The 24,354-nt window shown below is 40.0% G+C and overlaps 1 protein-coding gene across 1 annotated transcript in view; it reads left to right on the forward strand.

The window, feature by feature from the left end:
• MSN (moesin) overlaps positions 1-12,555 on the forward strand; it is a gene marked incomplete at both ends in the record, with an annotated part of 74,650 nt that extends 62,095 nt beyond the window's left edge. The window contains 10 exons of the mRNA XM_084258154.1: positions 799-1,073; positions 2,361-2,444; positions 3,174-3,320; positions 6,376-6,472; positions 7,194-7,357; positions 9,920-10,050; positions 10,296-10,456; positions 11,184-11,276; positions 11,623-11,847; positions 12,391-12,555. Of these exons, the coding sequence (XP_084114280.1) occupies positions 799-1,073; positions 2,361-2,444; positions 3,174-3,320; positions 6,376-6,472; positions 7,194-7,357; positions 9,920-10,050; positions 10,296-10,456; positions 11,184-11,276; positions 11,623-11,847; positions 12,391-12,555 (1,542 nt within the window). The remainder of the gene's footprint in view (positions 1-798; positions 1,074-2,360; positions 2,445-3,173; positions 3,321-6,375; positions 6,473-7,193; positions 7,358-9,919; positions 10,051-10,295; positions 10,457-11,183; positions 11,277-11,622; positions 11,848-12,390) is intronic.
• Between the last annotated feature and the right edge of the window lie 11,799 nt (positions 12,556-24,354).

The following is a 24,354-nucleotide window of genomic DNA, read 5'->3' on the forward strand; positions in this document are numbered from 1 at the left end:
GTGCTCTGACTTGAATTTACACCACAACAATTAGTGGTTCTTCAAGAGAGGTCAACTCATGCCTGAATCTCATACAGATGCTTCCCTCTTTCTTGACTTTTTGCTTAATTGAACTTCAAATGGGAGATACAAATATAGGTCTTCTTACACTGTCCACCCCTGAGGGGCATCTCTGCAGGAACATGGCCGTCCTCTATTTCAGTATTCTCAAACTGGCAGACTTTGTCCTTGGAGCTCACTGTACTGTCCTATGACTTGTTTCCTTGATTGTGTCTAAGGGATGGATCCCCACCTTCTGCTGGAAGTCTGGTTTTCCCAAAGAGTAGAGAGACTTGCTGGACAAATGTAGAAATGTCAAGAGTTAATTTCTGGCTTTAAAAGGCAATCTAGCTTGTGCTCTTGTCTAACCAATTCCCAGGCCTTGTTTGTACATCCTGTTCTTTACTTTGCTAATATTATGAAGTTGAGGGAACCTTACAATTGGCACTTTCCTAAGCTTACACTCAGAATTAGCAGGGAGCTGGACATATTGCCAGATGATAGTCACTTGAGAGTTTATGACCCTTAGTAAGTGATAGGTCACTTGAGGAAGAAATCCCCAACAGGAAATGATTATGTACAAAGGATTAGGTCCCTAATCAAAGTAATGTCTCTTCTGAATTACCAGGAAAGTTGCCACCTAACTTTTTGGGATTTCCCCAAATTGATGACCTTTCAATGTCTTTTCCCTACCCTACAATCACTCCCTGACCCCCAAAGCCTGGTTTTTGAAAGCCCATGACTTCTTGACACTCCTAGGTGACTGCCCAGGATGTACGTAAGGAAAGTCCCCTGCTCTTCAAGTTTCGGGCCAAGTTCTACCCTGAAGATGTATCTGAGGAATTGATCCAGGATATCACACAGCGCCTGTTCTTCCTGCAAGTGAAGGAGGGGATTCTCAATGATGACATTTACTGTCCACCTGAGACTGCCGTTCTGCTGGCCTCCTATGCTGTCCAGTCCAAGTATGGTGACTTCAATAAGGAGGTGCACAAGTCTGGCTATTTGGCTGGGGACAAGTTACTGCCACAGAGGTAAGGTGGTGTCCTGGCCATCTGCATTGGCCAAAGAGGGCTGCAGACTAAGATTGACTGATCCCCGTTACATAGTGTCTATCAGCGCTGTTGCTGTCCACTGAGGTCTGCCTGAAGACCTTGTTGTGCACCTCATAAACACCCATTTATTTATGGCATCAAACTGTTGTTTCTCTGACTCTCAAAAAGCCTTCCCTGTTGGCCTGATTACAGAACTTCATTACCATGGAAATTGATGATTATATAGAGAACTGGGCATGGGTTGATTTCCCTTCCCCCAATTCCATTTTATCTAGCCTTTCACAGGGAAAAGAGATAAATGTACAAGCCAATGGAGCTCAAACAAGTTTTAATATTGATAAGTTACATACAAAGATTTCTGCTTTTGTAAACTTCAAAGTTGAATGCTCTCTCATACTCATTTTTTTTATTTCAGCATCACAGTAAAACACAAAATGAATAAGGCAGACATTATCCTTTTTCCCGCCTAAGGAAATAGAGTCATGGAGAGATTCGTGCTCTGATTTACCCCATGGCTCATTTGAGGCAGAGCCAGACCTGGATGGACCTTTAGTCTCTTGACTAAGGATAACCTGGGTTTTTTCCCATTGTATCCAGTGGCTATTTTCATAGACTTTTGAATTGAAGGGAGGAGCTCCACTTCATTCTGGAGTCCTCAGTCCTTCTGGAGCTGTGACATATGCAAAACTCACTTGCTTGCATTAGGGATAGTGGTTGTACCCTGGGACTCTGCCGGAAGTCATTGCTGTTATGTTTGAGATAGTATATGTAAAACAAGCCTCACTTATGATCTAGTAGATCTAAGAGTGTGAACCTGTTAGTTTCTTTCAAATCCATTTGGGCATAGTTCTCTGTTCTCTAGCCATAGGCTGTCATCTCATCCCTGAGCAAGATTCTCACAAACATAAACTGTTAGTCTCACAAGAACCTGAGAGAGTGTGCATACCTCCATGAGACTTATCCACAAATCAGGAGATTTCTCATTCATTACTGCTTTGCTCTAGCATAGCAAATTATTGGATACGAAGGAAGGTGTTGCCATTGTCTTTCTGGATCACCTATTCTTTTATCATTCCTACCTCTCAGGTAATTCCCCTACATCTAAGTAATACCTCCTGCTGTAATTTCAGTCAGCTTCTTCTGTGAACTCAGTGGACTGAGTCCACATCCTCTTTGCATCATTCCCTTAAAAAACTAAGTGATCTTCCTTCTTCCCAGCATTTGGGCTTTTTGTTTTAAGTTATTCATTATCCATTTTCTTTCCAGGGTCCTGGAGCAGCACAAACTCAACAAGGACCAGTGGGAGGAGCGGATCCAGGTGTGGCATGAGGAACACAGGGGCATGCTCAGGTAAGCCTGTTCTAACAACTGTGATCCCACTGTCCCTGTGGGGGAGAATGAGAGTAGGTTTTGGTGGGAGAAAAGACAGAAAAGAAGGGAGGCTAAAGAATTTTGGAGAGAAAAGTACAGGAATGCAGTTTAATGTGGCAAATGAAGAAATAAGATAAATTAGAATCATTGTAATGCCATCTCTCTCTCTCTCTCTCTCTCTCTCTCATACACACACACACACACAGAGAGAGAGGGATTTATTGATTGATGGCAATTGATAGCCCTAACAATTTTGACCATAAAGAAATGGAGGAGACCTCAGAATCCCTAGGGAGCATATGGGCCACCAGGAACTCATCCTATGAAAAAAAAATGGGGAAAGAATTAAGACAGTAATTGACAAATCATCTGTGGGTTATGTAGTGGAGCAACAAGTCTCATTTTCCTATCATCACCCCATTTGGACTCTGTATATGCCTGTATAAGATACTATCAGAATGAACAGGCAGAAGAAAGTTGCTGCTATGGTACCTAACCTGACCAAAGGTCAGCCTACCCTTATTCTGCCTATTTACAATAGCCAGAAATGCAGACTTTAGGCTCCTATTAGCAAGATTTGCTTGGCAAAAGTGATATTGTGCTGTGTTTGCCATCTGCTCACCTTCCAACTCCTTACCCACTCCTAACTTTCTAGCTCAGAGTCTGATTCACAGGTTTTACACTGTAACCCCTCCCTCTGTTGTTTAGGGAGGATGCTGTCCTAGAGTATCTGAAGATTGCCCAAGACCTGGAAATGTATGGTGTAAACTACTTTAGCATCAAGAACAAGAAAGGTTCAGAGCTGTGGCTGGGGGTGGATGCCCTGGGTCTCAACATCTATGAGCAGAACGACAGGTATAACTCAGAGCTCTCTTAGCTCTCTTATGTGGGATACTTTGACATTTGGGACTCTTTCCTTACCATAGGGTAGGACTCCTGGGCCCTAACTGAGTAATTCTTGTCTATTCGTTTCATACAGCCTAGGCGATTGCATAACTTCCCTTAGACCTCTGACTCTTGCATTGACTAGACTTCACTGTCCACTCTGGCAGCCACTGGCCACACATGGATATTGAGCAGTTAAAATGTGCCTACTCTGAATTGAGATGTGCTGTAAATGGAAACTACACATCAGATTTGAAGACTTAGTATGAGAAATAATGTAAAATATCTCAATATTTTTCAGTAATGTAAAATATTTCAATATTTTAGAAAATATCTCAATATTTTCAATATCTCAATATTGATTTACAAGTTCAAATGATAGTATTTTAGATATACTGGGTTAAATAAACTTATTACACTTAAATGCTCCTATTTTTATCTATTTCCATATGGCTTCTAGAAAATTGAAAATTATATAATATGGCTGTCATTGTATTTCTGTTGGACTGCACTGATCTAGAACCTACCTTGTCGGATTTGTAATAGTCCCATTCCCTTATGATGATTAAGTAACTTTGGCCTCTATTTCCTCTTAGTACAGCCTTGTCTCACAAAATTTTATTCTTGGTTTGCTCTTGGTGAGGATCAATAGATTATTGTTCTGTGAAACTTTCTGGATCTTAGAACTCATTATTGTCTTCTCTTCAACTTTTTAAATCTTGGGTGGAAGAGTCCCTATGAAGTAGGTTTGGACACTATTTCAATTGCTAGAAACTGTAAGCAACCTAAATGCCCATTGATTTGGTAAGCTGATAAAGAAGATAAAAGAGACAATAACCAAAACAAAGAGAAACCCCACCAACTGGGAGAACATTTTTGCACACAACACTAGCGATAAAGGACCGATCACAAAAAATCTACAAAGAACTGATGAGACTCAACAAAAACAAAGAAAATAATCCAGTCAAAAAATGGGCAGAAGAGCTAAAAAGAAACTTCTCTGAAGAAGAAATGCAAATGGTCAACAGGCATATGAAAAAATGTTCAACATCACTTGTAATCAGGGAAATGCAAATCAAAACTACAATGAGATACCATCTCACACCAGTGAGAATGGCACATATTAAAAAAACTAGTAACAACAAATGTTGGCGAGGTTGTGGAGAAAAAGGAGCTCTCCTGCACTGCTGGTGGGAGTGCAAACTTGTCCAACCACTATGGAGAGCTGTGTGGAGATTTCTTGACCTACTAAACATAGAGCTTCCATATGATCCAGCATTTCCACTCCTAGGTATTTACCCAAATGACACAGAAACAGTAATTCCAAAGGGTACCTGCACCCCTATGTTTATAGCAGCACAATTTACAATAGCTAAGAAATGGAAGCAACCCAAATGCCCAAAAATAGATGACTGGATCAAGAAGATGTGGTACATATACACAGTGGAATATTACTCAGCAATCAAAAAAGATAAACACATGCAGTTTGCAGCAATATGGTTGGAGCTGGAAGGGATCATGCTCAGTGAAATAAGTCAGAAAGAAAAAGAAAAATACCGGATGGTCTCACTCATAGCAGGAATTTAGAAAACCTGAATAAGAGACCAGGAAAAAGACTAATCAATACAAAGTAAAAATCACAATCAACAAGCAACTATAAACCAGAGACACACTGGGGGGGGGGGGTGTGAGGAGGAAGGATTAGTGTCAGAACAAGAGGGGGTACAATTGTATGGGGAATATAACCAAAATGAAAATGCATGCATTTTGCAAAGATGAAAAAAGATGTAAGAATTATATAAAATAAAATATTTAAAATAAAAAAGATGTGGGATGTTTACACATTAAAACAAAAAGACATAACCCTTCCATTTGCAACAATATAGGTAAATCTAGAGGGAATTATGCTTAGTGAAATAAGCTAGAAAGAGAACGACAAGCCCCATAAGATTTAACTTATGTAATATGTAAAGAAAACAAACAGGTAAACTATTGATAAATAAAACAAAAATAAACTTTTGGACTATATGACCAATTAGTGGTTATCAGAATGGAAGGGTGGTGGGGGTAAATCACGTAAATGGGGACAATGATATAGTAAAGGGTAGATTAGGATTTTTAGTGGTAAACTTAATGTAGTACATACATATACTGATTCTCATTCACAAGCAACTGGAACTTATGTTATAATGCAATTAAAATAAATAATGAATAGGGATTGAGATACTATTTAATTTTTTAATTTCATTTTTATATTTTATTTTTTTATTGAGATGACATTAAATGCTATTTAGGTTTCAAGTATACAGTTTTGGTTTTTTTTGTTTTTTTTTTTACCTCAGCAACTGTATATATCAGACCATGCCAAATGTATAGTCAGCATCCACTGATATGCTCCCACTATCTGGTAATCAGAGACTGTTATCAGAGACTAAGGATTTGTGTTTGGTTTTGTTCTATTTGTTTGATGCTTTTTTTCTTTGTATTCCACAAATCAATGGAATCATGATATTTGTCTTTCTTCTTCAGACTTATATTTTCACTTAGCATAATCCCCCCAAGGTCTTTCCATGTTGTCTCAAATGGTAAAATTGCATATTGTTTTATGGCTGAGTAGTGTTCCATTGTGTTCATATACCACATCTTCTCAATACATTCATATGGCATCAGGCATTTCAGTCATTTCCTTATCTTTGCTATCATGAATAGTACTGTAATGAAAATAAGAACTGTACATTCTTGTGAGAGATTGATACAAGGTCCATACTTCAAACAAAAATACAGCAAAACAAACTTCAGAGATTGGGACAATGAATAATGTGTTGTTTGTGAAATCAGGAGGTCCTTTGTGCAACCTCAATGCTGGCAACTAACCTGGTGGCCTGTAATCACACTGGCTGAGCTGGCAGTAATCATACTGGCTGAGCTCCTTAAGGGAAAAGTTGGTGATGGGATGAGCAGAGCAGCAATTCTCTGTCTTCTTATCTCGCCCTTGTCCTGATATTCCTTGTCTCCATTTCTACAGACTGACACCCAAGATAGGCTTTCCCTGGAGTGAAATCAGGAACATCTCTTTCAATGACAAGAAATTTGTAATCAAGCCCATTGACAAAAAATCCCCGGTAAGTGACTCCTCTCTCTAGTCAAGATAGGTACATGCCAAGGACTGGGTAATGCTAGGAACAATCATGTCATTGTGTTTTTCTCTCCCTTTTTATGGAATCTCTCTCTCTCTCTCTCTCTCTCTCTCTCTCTCTCTCTCTCTCTCTCTCTCTCTCTCTCTCTCTCTCTCTCTCTCTCTCTCTCTCTTTCTCTCTTCATTGCTGAAGAGATTTAGGTATTTATGTATGAAATTACAACCTAGGGCCTTCTTACTTCAAAAAGGTTTTAAAGGACTGAGTTTAGATTTGCTTTTAGGATATTACAGAGCAGTCCAACCACCCATACTGCACTTGCTTGGGTATTATGCAGTGATTATTTAGTCTCTGAGACACAGCAGGATCTCTAATTAGCAGATAAAATCATTTCTGATATTTTCAACTGAATTGAAGGTATTTTAGGATGATTTTCATAATTAAAGGTTGAGATAAATTGTCACTTGATGGAAAGAGCACCCGTTTCATAATTAAGAATTCTGTATTCTAGTCTTAGTTTTGCCACTAATCTGCCATCTGATCTTGGGCAAGTCACTTAACCAGTCTGATAATTAGTCTTCCTATCTGCAGGATGAGACAATAGGTTTTAAATAATCTTTCCAGTGCTTTTGAACTTAGCTTTTCAGAAGGTAGACATTCAACTTCATCTGTCCTTCTAAACTCTTTCTGGTTGCTGGTTTCCCATCAGGACTTTGTCTTCTATGCTCCCCGGCTGCGGATTAACAAACGAATTTTGGCCCTGTGCATGGGGAATCATGAGCTATACATGCGTCGCCGCAAGCCTGACACAATTGAAGTGCAGCAGATGAAGGCACAGGCCCGGGAGGAGAAGCACCAGAAGCAGATGGAGCGGTAGGTGCTGCAGAGCTGGAGTTGGGGCAAAGGGTAGAACAGGGAAACTTCTCAAAGATGCCAACCCTGCTAAAGATAAAACATGAAACCATCTTGTGACTGGAAGGGCTAGAACAAGAGCTGCACAGGGATAATAACCCCCTCCATTAAATCTTAGGCATCCCCATCACCAGGAAGCAGACATCAAAAGCCTAAAATTTCAGTCTCATAGGAGAGAGGACCTTTTAGTAGTTCCCCATTGTCTGTGACTCTCATGCCATTGTTTTCTAGGCTAAATCTGGGTTGTTCTTACTAGGCTGTCTTACCAGGATAGTGGCAGAAGGCCCCAAGCACATTTCAGCCTGTACTTTTTTGTTGTTTCTTTTGGGTCGAATTGGGCTAAGCCACCAAAATTTTCCTTATGAAGGAACCTCAGGAGGCTTCTGATCTAGAAGTCGCTATGCATTTGAGTAGCTTCTTGCTATCCAAAGTGTAGCAAGGCTCAGCAGCATTAGCATCAATGCCCAGCATCATTTGAGAGTTTTTTTAGAAAGGAAGGATCTGATACCCATGTATTATTCTGAATCATAATCTGTATCTTAAGATTTTATGTGATCATTTTTCCAAAGAAGATATGCAGATAGCCAGGAGAAACATGAAAACATCCATACTCATTAATATAGATATAATAATAAAAACAGAAAATAGTAATTGGCAAGAATGTAGAGAAATTGGAACTCATGTACATAGCCAATGGTTAACTCATGTACATAGAAAATGGTTCACAGAAACTTGGTTCAAATTCAGAAAAAAATTACTGAGACTGGGAGCAGAGCTAGATATGGAAAGGAACCTGTCCTCCATATGAAAAAAAATGTTAAACATCTCTTATAATCAGGGAAATGCAAATCAAAACCACATTGAGATACCACTTACACCAGTAAGAATGACACGTATTAAAAAAGCTAGCCACAACAAATGTTGGCGAGGATGTGGTGATAAAGGAACTCTCCTACATTACTGGTGAGAGTGCAAACTGGTCCATCCACTATGGAAAGCTGTCTAGAAGCTCCTCAGTCTACTAAAACTGGAGCTATCATATGACCCAGCAATTCCACTCCTAGGGATCTACCCCAAGGACACAAAAACATTAATTGAAAAAAAACCAAAAAAAAACAAAACGGTATCCCTATGCTTATTTCAGCACTATTTACAATAGATAAAACCTGGAAACAACCCAAATGCACAAAAATAGATGACTGGATCAAGAAGATATGGTATATATGCACACAATGGAATATTATTCAGCAATCAGAAAAGATAAACTCATGCCATTCACAGCAACATGGATGGAGCTAGAAGGAATTATGCTCAGTGAAATAAGCCAGAAGCAAAAAGAAAAATATCAAATGGTTTCACTTATAACAGGAATATAGGGGAACCAAACAAGACATCAGTGTAAAAAAAAACAATAACAGTACAAAACACAACAAAGCAAAAACAGACAATTGTGAATCAGAGACATACTGCAGGGGAGGAGGAGGGAGAGGGATCAGAGGGAGGGATGGAGGAGCACATAGGACTGTGGTGATGGTGCACGGGTGCCTTGGGGAAGGAAATTATATGGGGATTACACCTGAAGGGGGGGGAAGCAAATATTGTTTAAAAATGAACAATGATGTAAAAAATTAAAAATAAAAAAGGACATTCCCTCAAGGACCTTAAAGTCTTGTGGGTGAAAGAAGAAAAGCATATGTGTGTGTATGTGTGTGTGTGTGTGTGTGTGTGTGTGTGTGTGTAAACATTCAAAGTACAAATAAACATTGAAGGTATAAATGGTATGCCAATCATTCACTCAATATTTATTGAGCAGTTAAAAAAAATCCAAGAGACAGATGGAATAAATAAGACAGTTAATTATACAGTATGTGAGATAGTTAAGTGTTTTGGAAAAAAAAAAACAAGGAGTGCTAGGGAGAAGAATAAGTCAAGTATTTCTAGGGCTCAAAGAGAGAAAGACATCTAGCGAAAGGAAAAAAGAAAGCTTCCTGAAAGAGATGCTAGGGCACAAAAAAAATTACTTACTCTAGGTTTGCAACAAATTTTGAGAAAAAGGTGCCTCAGAGGGCAGGTAGAAATAGACCTGTACACTGATGATGTAGCCATAGAAATCATCCAACTTTAAGCACAGTAGCCCATCACAGAGCCAAAGCTTGCCTTACTGTAACTCCACAAGGTGAAGAGGGCAGGATTTATTAGGTCATTTAACAGATGGGGTACTAAGAGCAAGAGCAAAGAAGTGACATTGCTAATGTTACCCACTGAGTAGTTGACAAACTGGGAGTCCAGGTTGGATCTCCTGACTCTGGCACAACCTGACAAGGCCCTGATCATCCCAGCCCATATAGGGCTATGATATAAGAACAGGGATATAAGGAGATTAGGGAGCATGTTCCCAACTCACAAGGCCTGAGTGTGTTAGATAGATTGAAGCTAAGGTGCCAGAGTCAAAGAGCCTTGCATATTCGAAGGCTTCCATGTGGTTTTGCTATCTTGTTCCATCCCTTCTTGCTCTTTCCCTAGTGCTTTGCTGGAAAATGAGAAGAAGAAGCGTGAGTTGGCAGAAAAGGAGAAGGAGAAGATTGAACGGGAGAAGGAGGAACTGATGGAGAGGTTGAAGCAGATTGAGGAACAGACTAAGAAGGCTCAACAAGGTAAGGTTCAGAGTTAACCTTGGAGATAGGGTTTCCTCAGAGGCTGACTCAGTGAAGCTGGAGACCCTTCTAACCTGTGTTGCAGACTCAGGCCGTATAATCCATATATGGTACAGTATAGATGGACAAAGCAAGAAGAATGCCTAGAGCTTTCTGTCAGCTGTGCCCTGGGGTAAAGGAAGTAAGGAAGCTGGGTGTCTGTTCATCTCTGCACGCTTCACCACTCCTCCATCTTCTCTTCCCAGAATTGGAAGAACAGACCCGCAGGGCTCTGGAACTTGAACAAGAGCAGAAGCGTGCCCAGAGTGAAGCTGAAAAACTGGCCAAGGAGCGTCAAGAAGCTGAAGAGGCCAAGGAGGCCCTATTGCAGGCCTCTCGGGACCAGAAGAAGACCCAGGAACAGCTGGTAAAACTACAAAACAGGCTGGGATTGTTAGATCTAAGTTTTCTTCCTTTTGCCTATTCATAGCTACCTCTACCTGCAGTGCTGACTCTTTCTATAGGCCTCCAACAGGTAGCTCATTCAGAATGTGTGAGGGTATATATAAACTATTATATATATAAACTATTGTGACACTTGCACATCTTTTCTATACTCATCCTGGAAAGTCTTAGTGTAGCCTAAATCATCTGGGAAAATAGAGAAAGGTTTGCCACTTAGGCAAACCTGAGTTGCAGACTCAGGCCATATAATCCATATATGGTACAGAATAGATGGACAAAGCAAGAAGAATGTGCAGGCAGTGACACAGCATTCTCCAAAGCTTTACCAAGGTTTTGATTCTACAGCAGACAAGAGGGAGGAGCAGGGAGGTAAGAAGACAGAGACAGAGTAGCTGGAGGGTGGGAGTGGGAGAGAGGAGGAAGAAAGAGTTCATGTTGTCTTCGGGAGGTTCACAGTCTAGGTGGAAAGCTCTGACTTGAAATGGTTTGGAATTAATTGGGTGCTATAGAACTTAGAGTAGGAGTGCTCCTCTGGGCATCCTGGAGGAGATATGGTAAAAAGAGCCTCCAGAACAGCAAGCAAGTAGAGTAACAGGTTCCAAACTTGTTCCTCAGAGGAACTGGCACTGAGGACATGTGGCCCTGAGAACTGAAATCTCATCTCTCATAAGCTTTCAATTTATCTATAGGCCTTGGAAATGGCAGAGCTTACAGCACGGATCTCCCAGCTGGAGATGGCCCGACAGAAGAAGGAGAGTGAGGCTGTGGAATGGCAGCAGAAGGTAAGATGCAGTACCCAGAGAAAAGTCTTATGGGAAGGGGAACTACATGTATAGATTCTAGTTCCTTTGATTCCATAAGTTTTGGGTCTTTTCCTTTCATCCTTCAATAATAGTGGGGAACATGGGGGAAGGAATGTGAGCTTTCTTTAATACTTCTGGAATTTTCCAGTACCCCAGGAAATTGGTACAGTTATTCCTATTAGACAGCTGAGGAAACTTAGGATCAGGCAGAAGTGATTTAACTTGCATGTTGCCTGCCTCCTGCTAGGGTTTTCTAGGCACATGTAGGGTATCACATATTAGCCTGGGCTGTTTGCTAATTTTTTCTCCCTTTGTTACTGGATAGGCTCAGATGGCACAAGAGGACTTGGAGAAGACTCGTGCAGAGCTCAAGACGGCAAAGAGTACACCACATGTGGCTGAGCCTGCTGAGAATGAGCAGGATGAACAGGATGAGAATGGGGCAGAGGCCAGTGCTGACCTGCGAGCTGATGCCATGGCCAAGGATCGCAGTGAAGAGGAACGTACAACTGAGGCAGAGAAGAATGAACGTGTGCAGAAGCACCTCAAGGTATCTAGGCAGGGCCAAAGGTATAGGAGACCATGTGAATTGACATAGTAGCTCATGGCCTTCCATAATCATCATGAAGGGGATAGGTAGAGGACTCTGTCTCAGTGCAATATGGGAATCTGACCCTTTCTCAAGTGAGAACTTTCAGGGCAGGTAGCCCTCTTTTATTAAACAGACCCTAGGTCATCTCAATTTTTGGGGGGTTCCATTTTCTACCCATTCTCCATTCACCCCTTGTATTCAGAAAAATCTTAGCAGACATAATCCCTACTTGAATCTTGTTTGGTGCATCATTCTACTTTTAGAGAAAGTTTGTGGCTTTTGTTTTATCTTTGTCCCACTATAGTCCTAACAGAGCTGGAAATGGCTCATGAAAAATGTGTCTCTATGTGTACGTCTGTGTGTGTTGTAGAACTAGGTGGTGGTGGTGGTGGTAGTGGTAAGAAAGGAATGGATGAGGGGGAGAGAGAGTGAGCTCTGTTAATAAGGGGAGATAAAATGAAAATAAGCCATTAACTCCTTGTCCCTTTGCACCTCTCACAGGCCCTTACTTCAGAGCTGGCCAATGCCCGTGATGAGTCCAAGAAGACTGCCAATGACATGATCCATGCTGAGAACATGCGACTGGGCCGAGACAAATATAAGACCCTGCGCCAGATTCGGCAGGGCAACACCAAGCAGCGCATTGATGAGTTTGAGTCCATGTAATGAACAACAAGCCTTTAGGGACCCCTCCTCCCATCTTCCTTGCCTCCCCCCACTCCTATACTCTCGCCTAACTCACGCTGTGTTGGAGCCACTAACTGGAGCAGCCCTGGAGTCATACCAAGCATTCAGTGCAGTAATGGGACCAATCCTAGCCCCTTACTCACTTCCCTTGGCAGAGAAATGGCCCACTGTGGTGTCAGTGGGACCCTCTTTTCACTCTCTGTCCTGTTCAAACTAGCTTTCTAGAAGTGACCACTTCCCAGCTTAGAGGAACTTCCCCTTTAATTTGGGAAACACCCCCACATTTGTTGTTCCATGGGAGTCAGGTATGAAGTTAACCCCTACCACTACTCTTCCACAGCCTTCCTCTTTGGAATCCTTTGGTTTGCAGAGTTGGATTATCACAGGATTTGAGGAAGGAGACAGGGTCCTGGCAGCATACAACCATATGCTGTAGGATGTCCAACTAACCTGGGATTAGGCCTCCTTATGTCCATCCTTTCTAGAGTTATTTAGTCTTTAAAATAATTGGGGGCTAAAAAGATGATCTGTCATTTTTTCTACCTCCCAGATTGGCCTGTTACACACTTGATTCCAATAAGCCTTATCTCTGAGTTTAGGGACTCAATTTCTCCCCAGGGTGAGGTGGTGGACACAGTGCCTTCAAAGGCTTAAACAACATCCTAGAAAGATATTGGGCCTTCTGTTCATGCAAGGCTGTTTCAGAGATTTTTCCCTAATGCCTTATGAGAGCCTAGTCCTGTTTCAAGTGAGCTCTATGGGTAGAGGCATCTCTTACTTATTCTGGGGTTCTCCTATCTATGTGATCTGCCCCTTCCAATTCCAGTCGCCACATTCCCTCTAACTACAGCAGCAATGGATGGTTACCCAAAAAGCGAAGCAGGCCCACCCAGGACTCTTGCCAAAGAGAGGTAATCTTCATATCTGATTACAGTATTTTCCCTGCCAGAGATCCCAGTCCACTCTCCCATTAGAGCTACTTGTGTCTCAGCTCCTGTTTCAAGACCAACCAGGCCTTGATATGGTGAGCCCTAGAGATTGATGCCAGTTATTTCAACTGGGGAGTGGGTAGAAGAAGCTGAGCATGGTGAGAGAAGCCCATGGCCAGGTTCCCAGTTTACAACTCCCTCAGGTGTCTAATAACCCCTTCCTGTCACCCCTCTGTAAAGTGGTGACTGGACTCTGCCTCTCTTTGACAAACCTCTAACCCAGGTCTTGCCCTCAGCTGTGCTATTCCCTAGAACTGTAGGCCAGAGAGCATTGGAGACCCTGGCCTGGTCCCATCCACACCCCCATCCCTTGCTCTCAACCCAGATGCAGTCTCTATCTCATGTGTGCTCTTTTTCTTTCTACCAGTATTACATATTCCAGTGGCATCTAACTCAACATTGATTTTTGCATTTCTTGTTAATGCACCTTTAGAATATATTAGTCTTGGGGCAGGACCATTTTGGCCTCATTCCATACCACTCCCACACCTGGGAAGCATATACTATATTATAAAATAATATTTTGCCAGAAACATTAATATAAGAAGCTTTCAGTATTTCGTGATATCACCTGTCACTATAGGTCGTAACAATCCATCTGTTAAGTATTTGGCTTTTGGTCTTATTGTTTATTTTTTGTTTTCTCCTTTGAGTTCAGTCCCCCAAAGGCTATACTGTCCCTCCATGTAGTGCCACCAGACCAGAACCCACTGAGTTTGATCCCTCCTATCTTCCCACCCTGCCTGATCTTGGGGAATCTTGTGTGCATTGCTGTGAATTATATTGACACTCTTGGTAATATGCCCTATATTGGCTAAACTCAAACCTGGAATTGTGGGGCAATCTTATTGCTTTAAAGACAGTAATCCAAAAACCGGGGAGGCTGGGGAGAAAGGTTAGTTTTTGTATTCAGGGCTTTTTTTGTGTGTGTGTTGTGTGTGTATTTTGGGGGGGGGGTTTAAAAGTTGTTTTTGGAGGGGTTTATGCTCAACCCATGTTCTGTTTCATTGCCAATAAAACTTAGGAAGACTTCACTATGACTTGAGTTTTCTTTGTGGCATTTTTCTTTCTTTTCTTTTTTTTTTTGGGGGGGTGGGTGTAAGATACTTCACTGTAATTTCTACTCTAGAGAGTACCTTCCCATCCCAAATTTCTTTTCCTCCTCATTTCAGTCTTGTGGGGAATGGATATAACTATCCTCATTTTTTAAAAATGGTATAATAATTGTCCAAGGGCCAATGCTTTTTTCCACAGCTACAGACCTTTTCCAGTCATAAGTGGGCCCTGCGTGCACTGACCATGTGATGTCCCTACCCTCACTTGACATCAGTGCTTTGGAGCTGCTTTGTGGTTTGTATTTTTGGAGTGGCCATGCCCCGTCCTGCCTCCTTGTCAGGAAGACCTCTACAAATTTGTCTCACCTCTTACCTCACTCATCACAGTGGCAATGAAGGTCAGAGAAATCACCTTGAGCCCTGTTTCAAAATGAAGGTAACAGAATATGGGTTGAGGATAGAGGATATATGAATATACAAAAGCCACTGAGTGGTACTTTATGGTTTATAAAACATATCAATTTTGTGGTCTAGATATAGTTATCTTCATTTAATAGAGGTGAAAACAGACCCAGGTTATCATTCTAGGTTGTTTGAGACCTGGCATATTCTTACAGCTCCCTTTTGGGTGAGTCAATACTTACAGGGAAAAGTAATTTATATATTATTCTGTGAATTTTAAACCTTTGTAACAATGCTTTGAGGTAGTGGGTCCCAAACTGCACATTGGAATCTTAAAGATCCCAAAGCCTAGAACACATCTGCAGATCAAATTATAATCTCTTGTAGTGGGACACAGTCATCAGTATATTTGATGATTCCAATGGGCAGACATTTTTGGGAACCACTATTCTAAAGTCATACTGCTTCATCCCATTTTACAGATGGAAAAACTGAGGCCCAGAAAATAAATTAATTTGTCTAAAGTAACAAAGATTAGAAGTAGTATGCCAGAACATGAACACAGGCAATGTAGTTAATGAGCCTGTGATCTCAACCACTACACTATTCAATTCCTACCAAGGATCTGCAGGAAGGCAGACATGTATAGAGAATACATAGTTGCATAGCTTCAATTCCAAGGTATAAAATAGAATTCTAGAATACTAGAACATCAGTGTAGGAGGTGGGATCTTAGGAATTCCCAAGTGATTTTACCTTGGAGAATAAAAGAGCTCTAGGTCCCCACCAAACTCAACCAGAGGGTGTCTGCTTTTGCATATTTTGTATGTTGAGCTGTTTATGTGTAAATAGATTACTTTTTTAAAAAGACAGGTGGACTTCTAGGAAGGCAGATGAGATAAGCAGAATAATGACCCACAATGATGTACATGTTCTGATACATGGAACCTGTGAATATATTATCTTACACGGCAAACAAATACTTGGGGATATATTTAAATTAAGGATTTTAAGATAAGATCATTCAGGATTATCCAGGTGGTCCCAATCTAATCACAAGGGTCTTTAAAAGATAGAAGTAGGTCAAATTCAGAGAGAGTTGAAGATATACTGTTGGTTTTGAAGATGGAGGGAGAGGCCACAAGTCCATGAATGCAGGTGGCCTCTACAGACTGGAAAAACAGATTCTTCCCTAGAACCTCCAGAAAGAACACGGCTCTGCTGACATCTTGGTTTCAGCCCAGTGAATCCCATTTTCAATGTCTACCTGAACTCCAGAACGTTACATACTGTAATTCATTCATGTTGTTTTAAGCCATTAAAACACTCTTACCCACTCCTCAAAATTTCCCTGTCTTGAAATGGCAATATTACAGAAATGTAGAACAAAATAGGTGGCCTGTTGTTGAAGAATAAAGAGTAGGGAAGCCATATGAGAAATAGGTATGCCTTTATTAGAACAACATGAGGGATGCTTATGGTGCTGTTCTACCTTGACTAAATCAAAGTCAGTATCATAATTGTGATATTATAGTTTATAAGACATCGAGGGAAACTTAGTAAAGAGTACATGGGATCTCTGTACTATTTCTTATAACTGCATGTGATTCTACAATGATGTCAATAAAAAGATGAAATTTTTGAAAAGGGCATGGTGATACTCCTAGGTATATATTCAAGAGCAATAAGTGCTTTTGTCCACCTAAAGACATAGCAGTGCTATTTGCAACCTGGAAACAACCCAAATACCATCAATTAAAGAACAGACAAAATTATGGTGCATTAATACAGTGGCATATTGCTCAGTGATAGAATGAATTACTGATGTATACAACAATATGGATTAATCTCAGTCATTGTGTTGCACTAAAAGGGGAAGACACAAAAAATAATAATTCCATTTTTATGAAGTCAAAGAATAGGCATAGTTGGCTGGGACTGGGATAGGAGGAATTTACTAGAAAGGGGCACAAGGAAAACTTGGACTGGTGGAAATATGGTTGGCTTGGGTGATGACTATAGGGTATAAATATAAAAATACATCAAGTTGTACATATATACCAACTCAATGAAAAAATAAAAAAAACTTGCAAAAGTTTGAAAATCCTATAATGATGATTCTCAAAGTGTGTATCAGAGTTACTTTGTGGGTTTCTTAAAACATTACTGGGCTCCACCTCCAGAGACTGATTCAGTAGGTCTGAAGTAGAGCCTGATAATTTGCATCTCTAATAAGTCCCCACGGGGTTCTGATGCTCCATTCCAGGGACTACACTTGCAGAGTCATTGAGGTAGAACCTAGAGTAGATGGACACCTTCCTGGTACAAATGGAGTCTTAGAGAAAGAGGGGAAATGTCTAAGGTCACACAAGCAGTTGGGTAAATTTAAGTCTATAACTTGATACTTTTCCATAGGCCTTCAAGTCCTGGGTCAGGCCTCTGCCATCCAAGAAAGATACATGGCCTGCTTTCCTATATACTTAATTTTAATTTATGAGTAGAAAGGGACCAGATAAATTCCTGAATTCAATCCTTTCCAATTTATAGAGTAGGAAACTGAGGCCTGAGAATTAAAGGCAATTGCTCTCAATTCCAGTGGCAGGACTTAGCTTTGAACTATGTTCTGCCTCTGCCCCAGACCTTTATATAGTCTATTACAGTACAACTTTTTTGTCTCTGCTGCCTTATATTCAGTCTTCTTCCTAGAGAAAGCCCCCACCCCTGACCCCGCCGCCACCACCACCACCACCACCACCACCACCACCACCACCACCACCAAAACACACTACATATATATATCTGCACAGGTCACAATTCTTGAAATCTTCAGTCAATATCATACGGAAACAAGCCATGCTACTCCTAGTCCCTTTGTAGACCTGAAACGGAAGGCCCAATTTTTCCTCTACAGCATATTTTCTCTCTAAGAACATCTTTTTCCATCCTTAGCATAGGGCTTGTTCATGGTGCTTCACAAATTTAAGTATCTTCACTATTCATCATCAACTATGTGCCCCCTGTAACTTTATTATTTTTAAAAAAGATTTATTTATTTATTTATACAAGTGCTGGGTACAGTTAGAAGCGTGGGAGGGTGAGAGAATTCACCAGAGCCAGAGCGGGGAACAGAACAGGTAGAGTGATAAAATAGCACTGCTGAGGGGAGCAGCAGGTGCTGCAGGAGAGGTGTGTAGCGCCATGTGGGACCCTCACTGGCAGCCGGGGATTGAACCGGTGCTGCAGAAGCTGCAGGCAGCTTTGCAGCCCAGTGCTCAACTGCTGTGCCACCAGGGGAGGCCTGTCCCTGTAACTTTAGATCCTAAGCACATCTCAGACTTGCTCATGCCTACCTACCTTTGTAAAAACAATTATAACTAACATTAACCAAGCACTCTATGCCAGACACTGTTCGATGTGCTTTACAGTTATATTATCTTCACAAAATATTTGAGACTATGACAAGAGGGAAAAATCATAGCAAGAAATAGAGAGGATAAGTAACTTGCCCAAAGTAGCACAGCTTCAAGTGACAAGAGGCAACAGTTGAATGGTCCTTGCAGCCTCAAACTCTAATGTCTAATAAGAAAGTACACTCTCTCCACTCCAACCTTCTCATCCTCTTATATCCCCTTGCTATTTTGTGGCATTGCTATCTAATCATTCTCCCCAAATAACCTGAATTATTTTTCCTTGAGAATTCCTTCTCCCATACCCTGCCCTTTCTCAATCCTGTTTTCTATTCTGCACCCTAAATAGATTTATATTATGCTAATTGTTATTATTTTCATTTTACAATTAAAACAATAGCTGTGCTTTCAGAAAAAGAGAAAACAAATTAAAAATCACAGACATCTACTAACAACATTTCAAAGTAAGGTTTTTGAAAGATTCACTGAAAAAATAATTGCAGCCTAAACTTAGTCATCATTTTTTTTTTTTCAATTGCTTTTAAACATATCCTAGCCCAGTGCAAGTTTGGAGAAAACATGAACAGTGGAAGCCCCACCAACGGTGAGGATTTCAAAGCAAAGATAATAATAATAAATTCAAAATGTTGAGAAGGAAAACTATAGCAAATAGCAACATGTGTTTGTAAGAGAATACTATACCAGAGAAGGAGAAAAAATCTCTAAAATCCAATAACAAAGACAGGGAAGATATGTTCTTCCTATCAGAGAATTCAAAATTGCCAAGATAAAAAGTTCAAATAAATGGAAGGAAATTCAGGAAAAAAAAAAAAAAACAAATGTACTGAGAAAAATCAAAGAAAGAATATCTGAATTGAAGATTTAAATAATAAAACAATGGAAATGGAGGGAAAAAATGCAATGGAGGAGATAAAAAAAAAGCAAGAGAAAGCTATGTAAGTAGGATAGACCTGATGGAAGAATGGCACCATTGAACTTGAAGATACAAATGAACAAAGAATATGGATAGAAAAAGAAAGAAATAAAGTTAAAAAAAACATAAAGAAACACTTTGAGAATTATCTGACTCCATGAGAAAAGGCAATATAAAAACAATAGTTATACCAGTCTAGGATGAAAGAGAGAAGGGTAAAGAATACATATTTAAGGGAATGATATAGGAAAGCTTCCTGAACCTGGAGAAGGGACTAAATATACAAATACAGGAATCTGATATAACATCAGGGTACCTAAACATAATAAGACCTACACCAAGAAATATACTAGTGAAATTTCCAAGTGCTTAAGACAAAGATATAATTAAGATGGCAAGAGAAGATACACATAATGTATAAAAGTTCCACAATCAAGCTAACATCAGACTTTTCTGAAGAAATGCTATATTCAAGTTGAGAATAGAATGGTGTAGTCCAAATATTTAAAGATAAAAACTGTCAGCCAAGAATACTCTACCCTATAAGATGCCCATTCAGATATGAGTGAAAAATAAAGGCCTTCTCAGACAAACAGAAGTGGAAGGACAGAGATTTGATATCACGAGACTCCCATTCAAGAAAGACTGAAAGGATTTCTTGTATCTATATCAAAGAGAGAAATATACACAAAGAACTGACAGGGTAAATAGTAGAACCACAAAATTAGGACAAAATGGCAACAACAGACTTTTATGTATCAATAATCACTAAATGTGAATGGACTGAACTCACCAATTAACAGACACTGATTATCTGTTTGGATTAGGAAATAGAATACAACTTTTTGCTTTGTCCAATAAATGTACCTGAGCTCCAAAGAGAAACTGAGACTCAGAAAAAAGAGCTGTTAAACAATTGCACAAGCAAATGGGATTCAAAGGCAGGCAAGACAACTATACGTACATCAAACAAAGTAGATTTCCAATTAAAAAAGCTAACAAGAGGGCCTCCCCAGTGGCGCAGCGGTTGAGTGCTGGGCTGTGAGGCTGCTGTGCCGGTTCGATCCCCAGCTACCAGTGAGGGTCCCACATGGCACGCAGACCTCTCCTGCCGTGCCCACTGCTCCCCTCAGCAGTGTATTTTGTCAGTCTGCCTGTTCTGTTCCTCGCTATGGTTCTGGTGAATTCTCTCACCCTCCCATGCTTCTGACTGTACCCAGTGCTTGTATAAATAAATAAATAAGTCTTAAAAAAAAAAGCTAACAAGTGACGTAGATGGACACTTTAAAATGATTAAGGGAATAATACATGGAAGTCAAAACACTCACCAAATGTGAACTCACCAAATGAAGGAAAACCAATTGCTATCAACTCTGAAAATAGATACTGGAAATCACACTTGTGGTAGGGGACTATAACACACCACTCTCACCAATGGACAGATCAACTAGGCAGAAAATAGAGAAATAATAGCTTTAAATAATAGCTTTAAACAAAAATTTAGGCTACTTGGGACACTAATAGATATGTGTAGGGCAATGATTCTCCCCAAAAAGCTGGGTACGCATTTTTCTCAAGTGTACATGGGACATTTTCCAAGATTGACCACATATTGTGTCACAAGAAAAATATCAATAAATTCATGAAGGTTGGGCCTCCCCTGGTGGCGCAGCGGTTGAGCGCTGGGCTGTGAAGCTTCCCACAGCTTCTGCAGCACCAGTTTGATCCATGGCCACCGGCGAGGGTCCCACATGGCACGTAGACTTCTCCTGTGGTGCCCACTGCTCCCCTCAGCAATGTATTTCGTCACTCTGCCTGTTCTGTTCCCCGCTCTGGCTCTGGTGAATTGTCTCACCCTCCCGCGCTTCTGACTGTACCCGATGCTTGTATGAATAAATAAATCTTTAAAAAAATAAGTAAATAAAATCATGAAAGTTGTAATCATATGAAGCATCATCTATGACTATAAAGGGGTCCAAATAGGAAAAAAAAAAAAAAACTTCAAAAGAAAAGCAGGGACAATCTCCAATATGTGGAGACCAAAAAATTAAAAAACAATACAATACAAACAAACAAAAAAAAAACAAACTACTGAACAAAGACTGTGTTAATAAGAAAATCAAAGAAAAAATTGAAATACCTAGAGAGAAATGAAAACAAGTACACAACCATCCAAAACTTATGGGACACAGCAAAAGCGGTACTAAGAGAGAAATATGTAGCAATACAGGCCCACATAAAGAGATAAGAAAGAGCTCAAATAAACAAACTTCTCTCTCAACTTGAGGAATGAAAAAAGAAGCAGCAGCAAATATAAAGTCAGTAGAGGAACAGAACTAATAAAAATCAAAGCAGAAGAAAATGAGGTAGAAATTAAAAAGTCCAAGAGTTCAATGAAGCAAAATGTTGGTTCTATGAAAAAAATAAAATAGATAAACCTCAAAGAAGGTTCACCAATAAAACAAGGGGAAAATCTTAAAAAATAGAAATTCACAGGATAATTGACACTACTGTGAACAACTATATGATAACAATCTCAATAACCTAGAAGAATCAGACAAATTCTAAGATTTATACAATTATCCAAGATTGAATAGGAAAGAAAAAGGAACCTTGAACAAACCAAGTATAATCAATAATATTGAAGCAGGAGCAGAGGGCTTCAAAAGTGAATTATATGCCTATCTGCTCAAAGTCTTCCAAAAGTTTGAAAAAAGAAAGAATACATTACCCTGATAACAAAAAAAAAAAAAAAAACAAAGACAGCACAAAAGAAGAAAATTATAAACAAATCTCCTTAATGAGAACAGATGCAAAATCCTCAATAAAATCCTAAAAAACGAATCCAACAATTTATTAAAAGGAATATACACGACAAACAAGTGGGATTTATTCCAGGGACACAAGCATGACTCAGAATCCAAACTCAAATTCACAGCACCAGCAAAAAGAAAGATAAAAGCGGGCCTCCCCTGGAGGCGCTGGTGGTTGAGCACAGTGCTGTGAAGCTGTCCGCAGCCTCTGCAGCGCTGGTTCGATCCTGGCCGGCCAGCGAGGGTCCCACATGGCAAATTAGGCCTCTCCTGTCTCGCCCACTGTGCTCCTCAGCAGTAAACTTCAGTAGGTCTGCCTGTTCTTCTCCCCGTTCTCTCTCTGGTGAATCCTCTCACTCTCCCACGAATCTGGCCTGTACACAAAGACAGCTATGAAAGAATTCCAAGTTGGGAAAAAAGAAAAGTTGTCATTTGCAGAAGTCATGGTAAGATACACAGAGAATCACCAAGATTCCATGGAAAAACTAATTGAAGCAAAGTTGCAGGGTATAAAATCAGCATATATAAATCAGGTGCCTTCCTGTATACAAACAATGAGATAGAAGTGGAAGAAATTAGGAAAGTGATCCCATTTACAACTGCACCAAAAATAATTGAATAACTCGGTGTAAATCTAACAAAGGTGGTATAAGATGTATATAAAAATACTAAGGACATGCTGAAAGAAATAGAAGACACAAAGAAATGGAAAAATATTCCCTGTTCCAGATGGATTGGAAGAAAAAATATTGCCAAAATGACAATCTTACCCAAAGCAATATACATATTTAATGTTAGTCCAATTAAAATATCAATGATACTTTTTATTTTTTATTAAAGATTTTTATTTATTTATTTGTACAAGCAGTGGGTACAGTCAGAAGTGCAGGAGGGTGAGAGAATTCACCAGAGCCAGAGCTGGGAGCAGAACAGGCTGACTGAGGAAGTACACTGCTGAGGGGAGCAGCAGGCGGCAGGAGAGGTCTCCGCACCATGTGGGACCCTCACCTGGTGGCCAGGGATTGAACCGGCACTGCAGAGGCTGCGGGCAGCTTCGCAAACCAGTGCTCAACCGCTACACCACCGGGGAGGTCCATCAATGATATTTTTTAAATAACTGGAACAAACACTATTGAAATACATATGGAATCACAAAAGACCCCAAATAGCAAAAGCATTATTGGCAACAAAGAAAGAGAATGGAGGTTTCACACTTCCAGACCTCAAATTACATTTTAAAACCATAATGATTAAAACATCCTGGTACTGGAACAAAAACAGACTTGAGGACAAGTGGAACATGATTGAGAGCCCAGAAATAAACCCATACATATATGGACAGTTATCTATGACAAAGGGGCCAAAAACATACAATAGAACACGAATAACCTGTTCAATGAATGGAACTGGGAAAACTCAACTGTGGCATGCAGGGGAATGAAACTAGACCATGATCTCACAACATAAACAAACATTAATTAAAAATGGATCAAAGATCTGTAAACCCTGAAACCATGAAAGACATAGAAGAAGACATAAGCAAAACATTTCATGAAAAGTGATACCTTTAGGAATTCATTCCCAACAGCAAGAAGAAAACAGAACAAAAATAATTGGCACTACATTAAGCTAAGAAGTTTCTACACAGTGAAAGAAACCATAACTAAAACAAAAAGACACCCTATCTAATGGGAGAAATAGTTGTGCACCATATATCTGATAAATGACTAATATCAAAGATATACAAAAAACTCATAAAACTACAAAAACAAAATGAATAATCAGATAAAAAAATGGACAGAAGAAATAGACACTTCTCCAACGAAGACATTCAGACTGAAAACAGGCATATGAAAAAAAAATATTCACCATCACTCATTATCAGAGAAATGCAAATGGAGACAACAATGAAATACCATATCACACCTGTGAGAATGGCCCATATAGAAAAGTCCAGAATCAACAAGTGTTGGTGGGGATGGGGAGAAAAGGAAATCCTCCTATAATGCTGGTGCGAATGCAAACTGGTCCAGCCATTATGGAAAGCAATTTGGAGGTGTCTAAAAACATTAAACATGGATTTGCCATTCAACATAGTTATTCCACTCCTAGGAATTTACCAAAAAAGTTCAAAAACAATAATTTGAAAAGAAACTTTTATTCCCATGTTTATTGTAG

Source organism: Talpa europaea (assembly GCF_964194135.1).
Source record: "Talpa europaea genome assembly, chromosome: X".
NCBI lineage: Eukaryota > Metazoa > Chordata > Mammalia > Eulipotyphla > Talpidae > Talpa > Talpa europaea.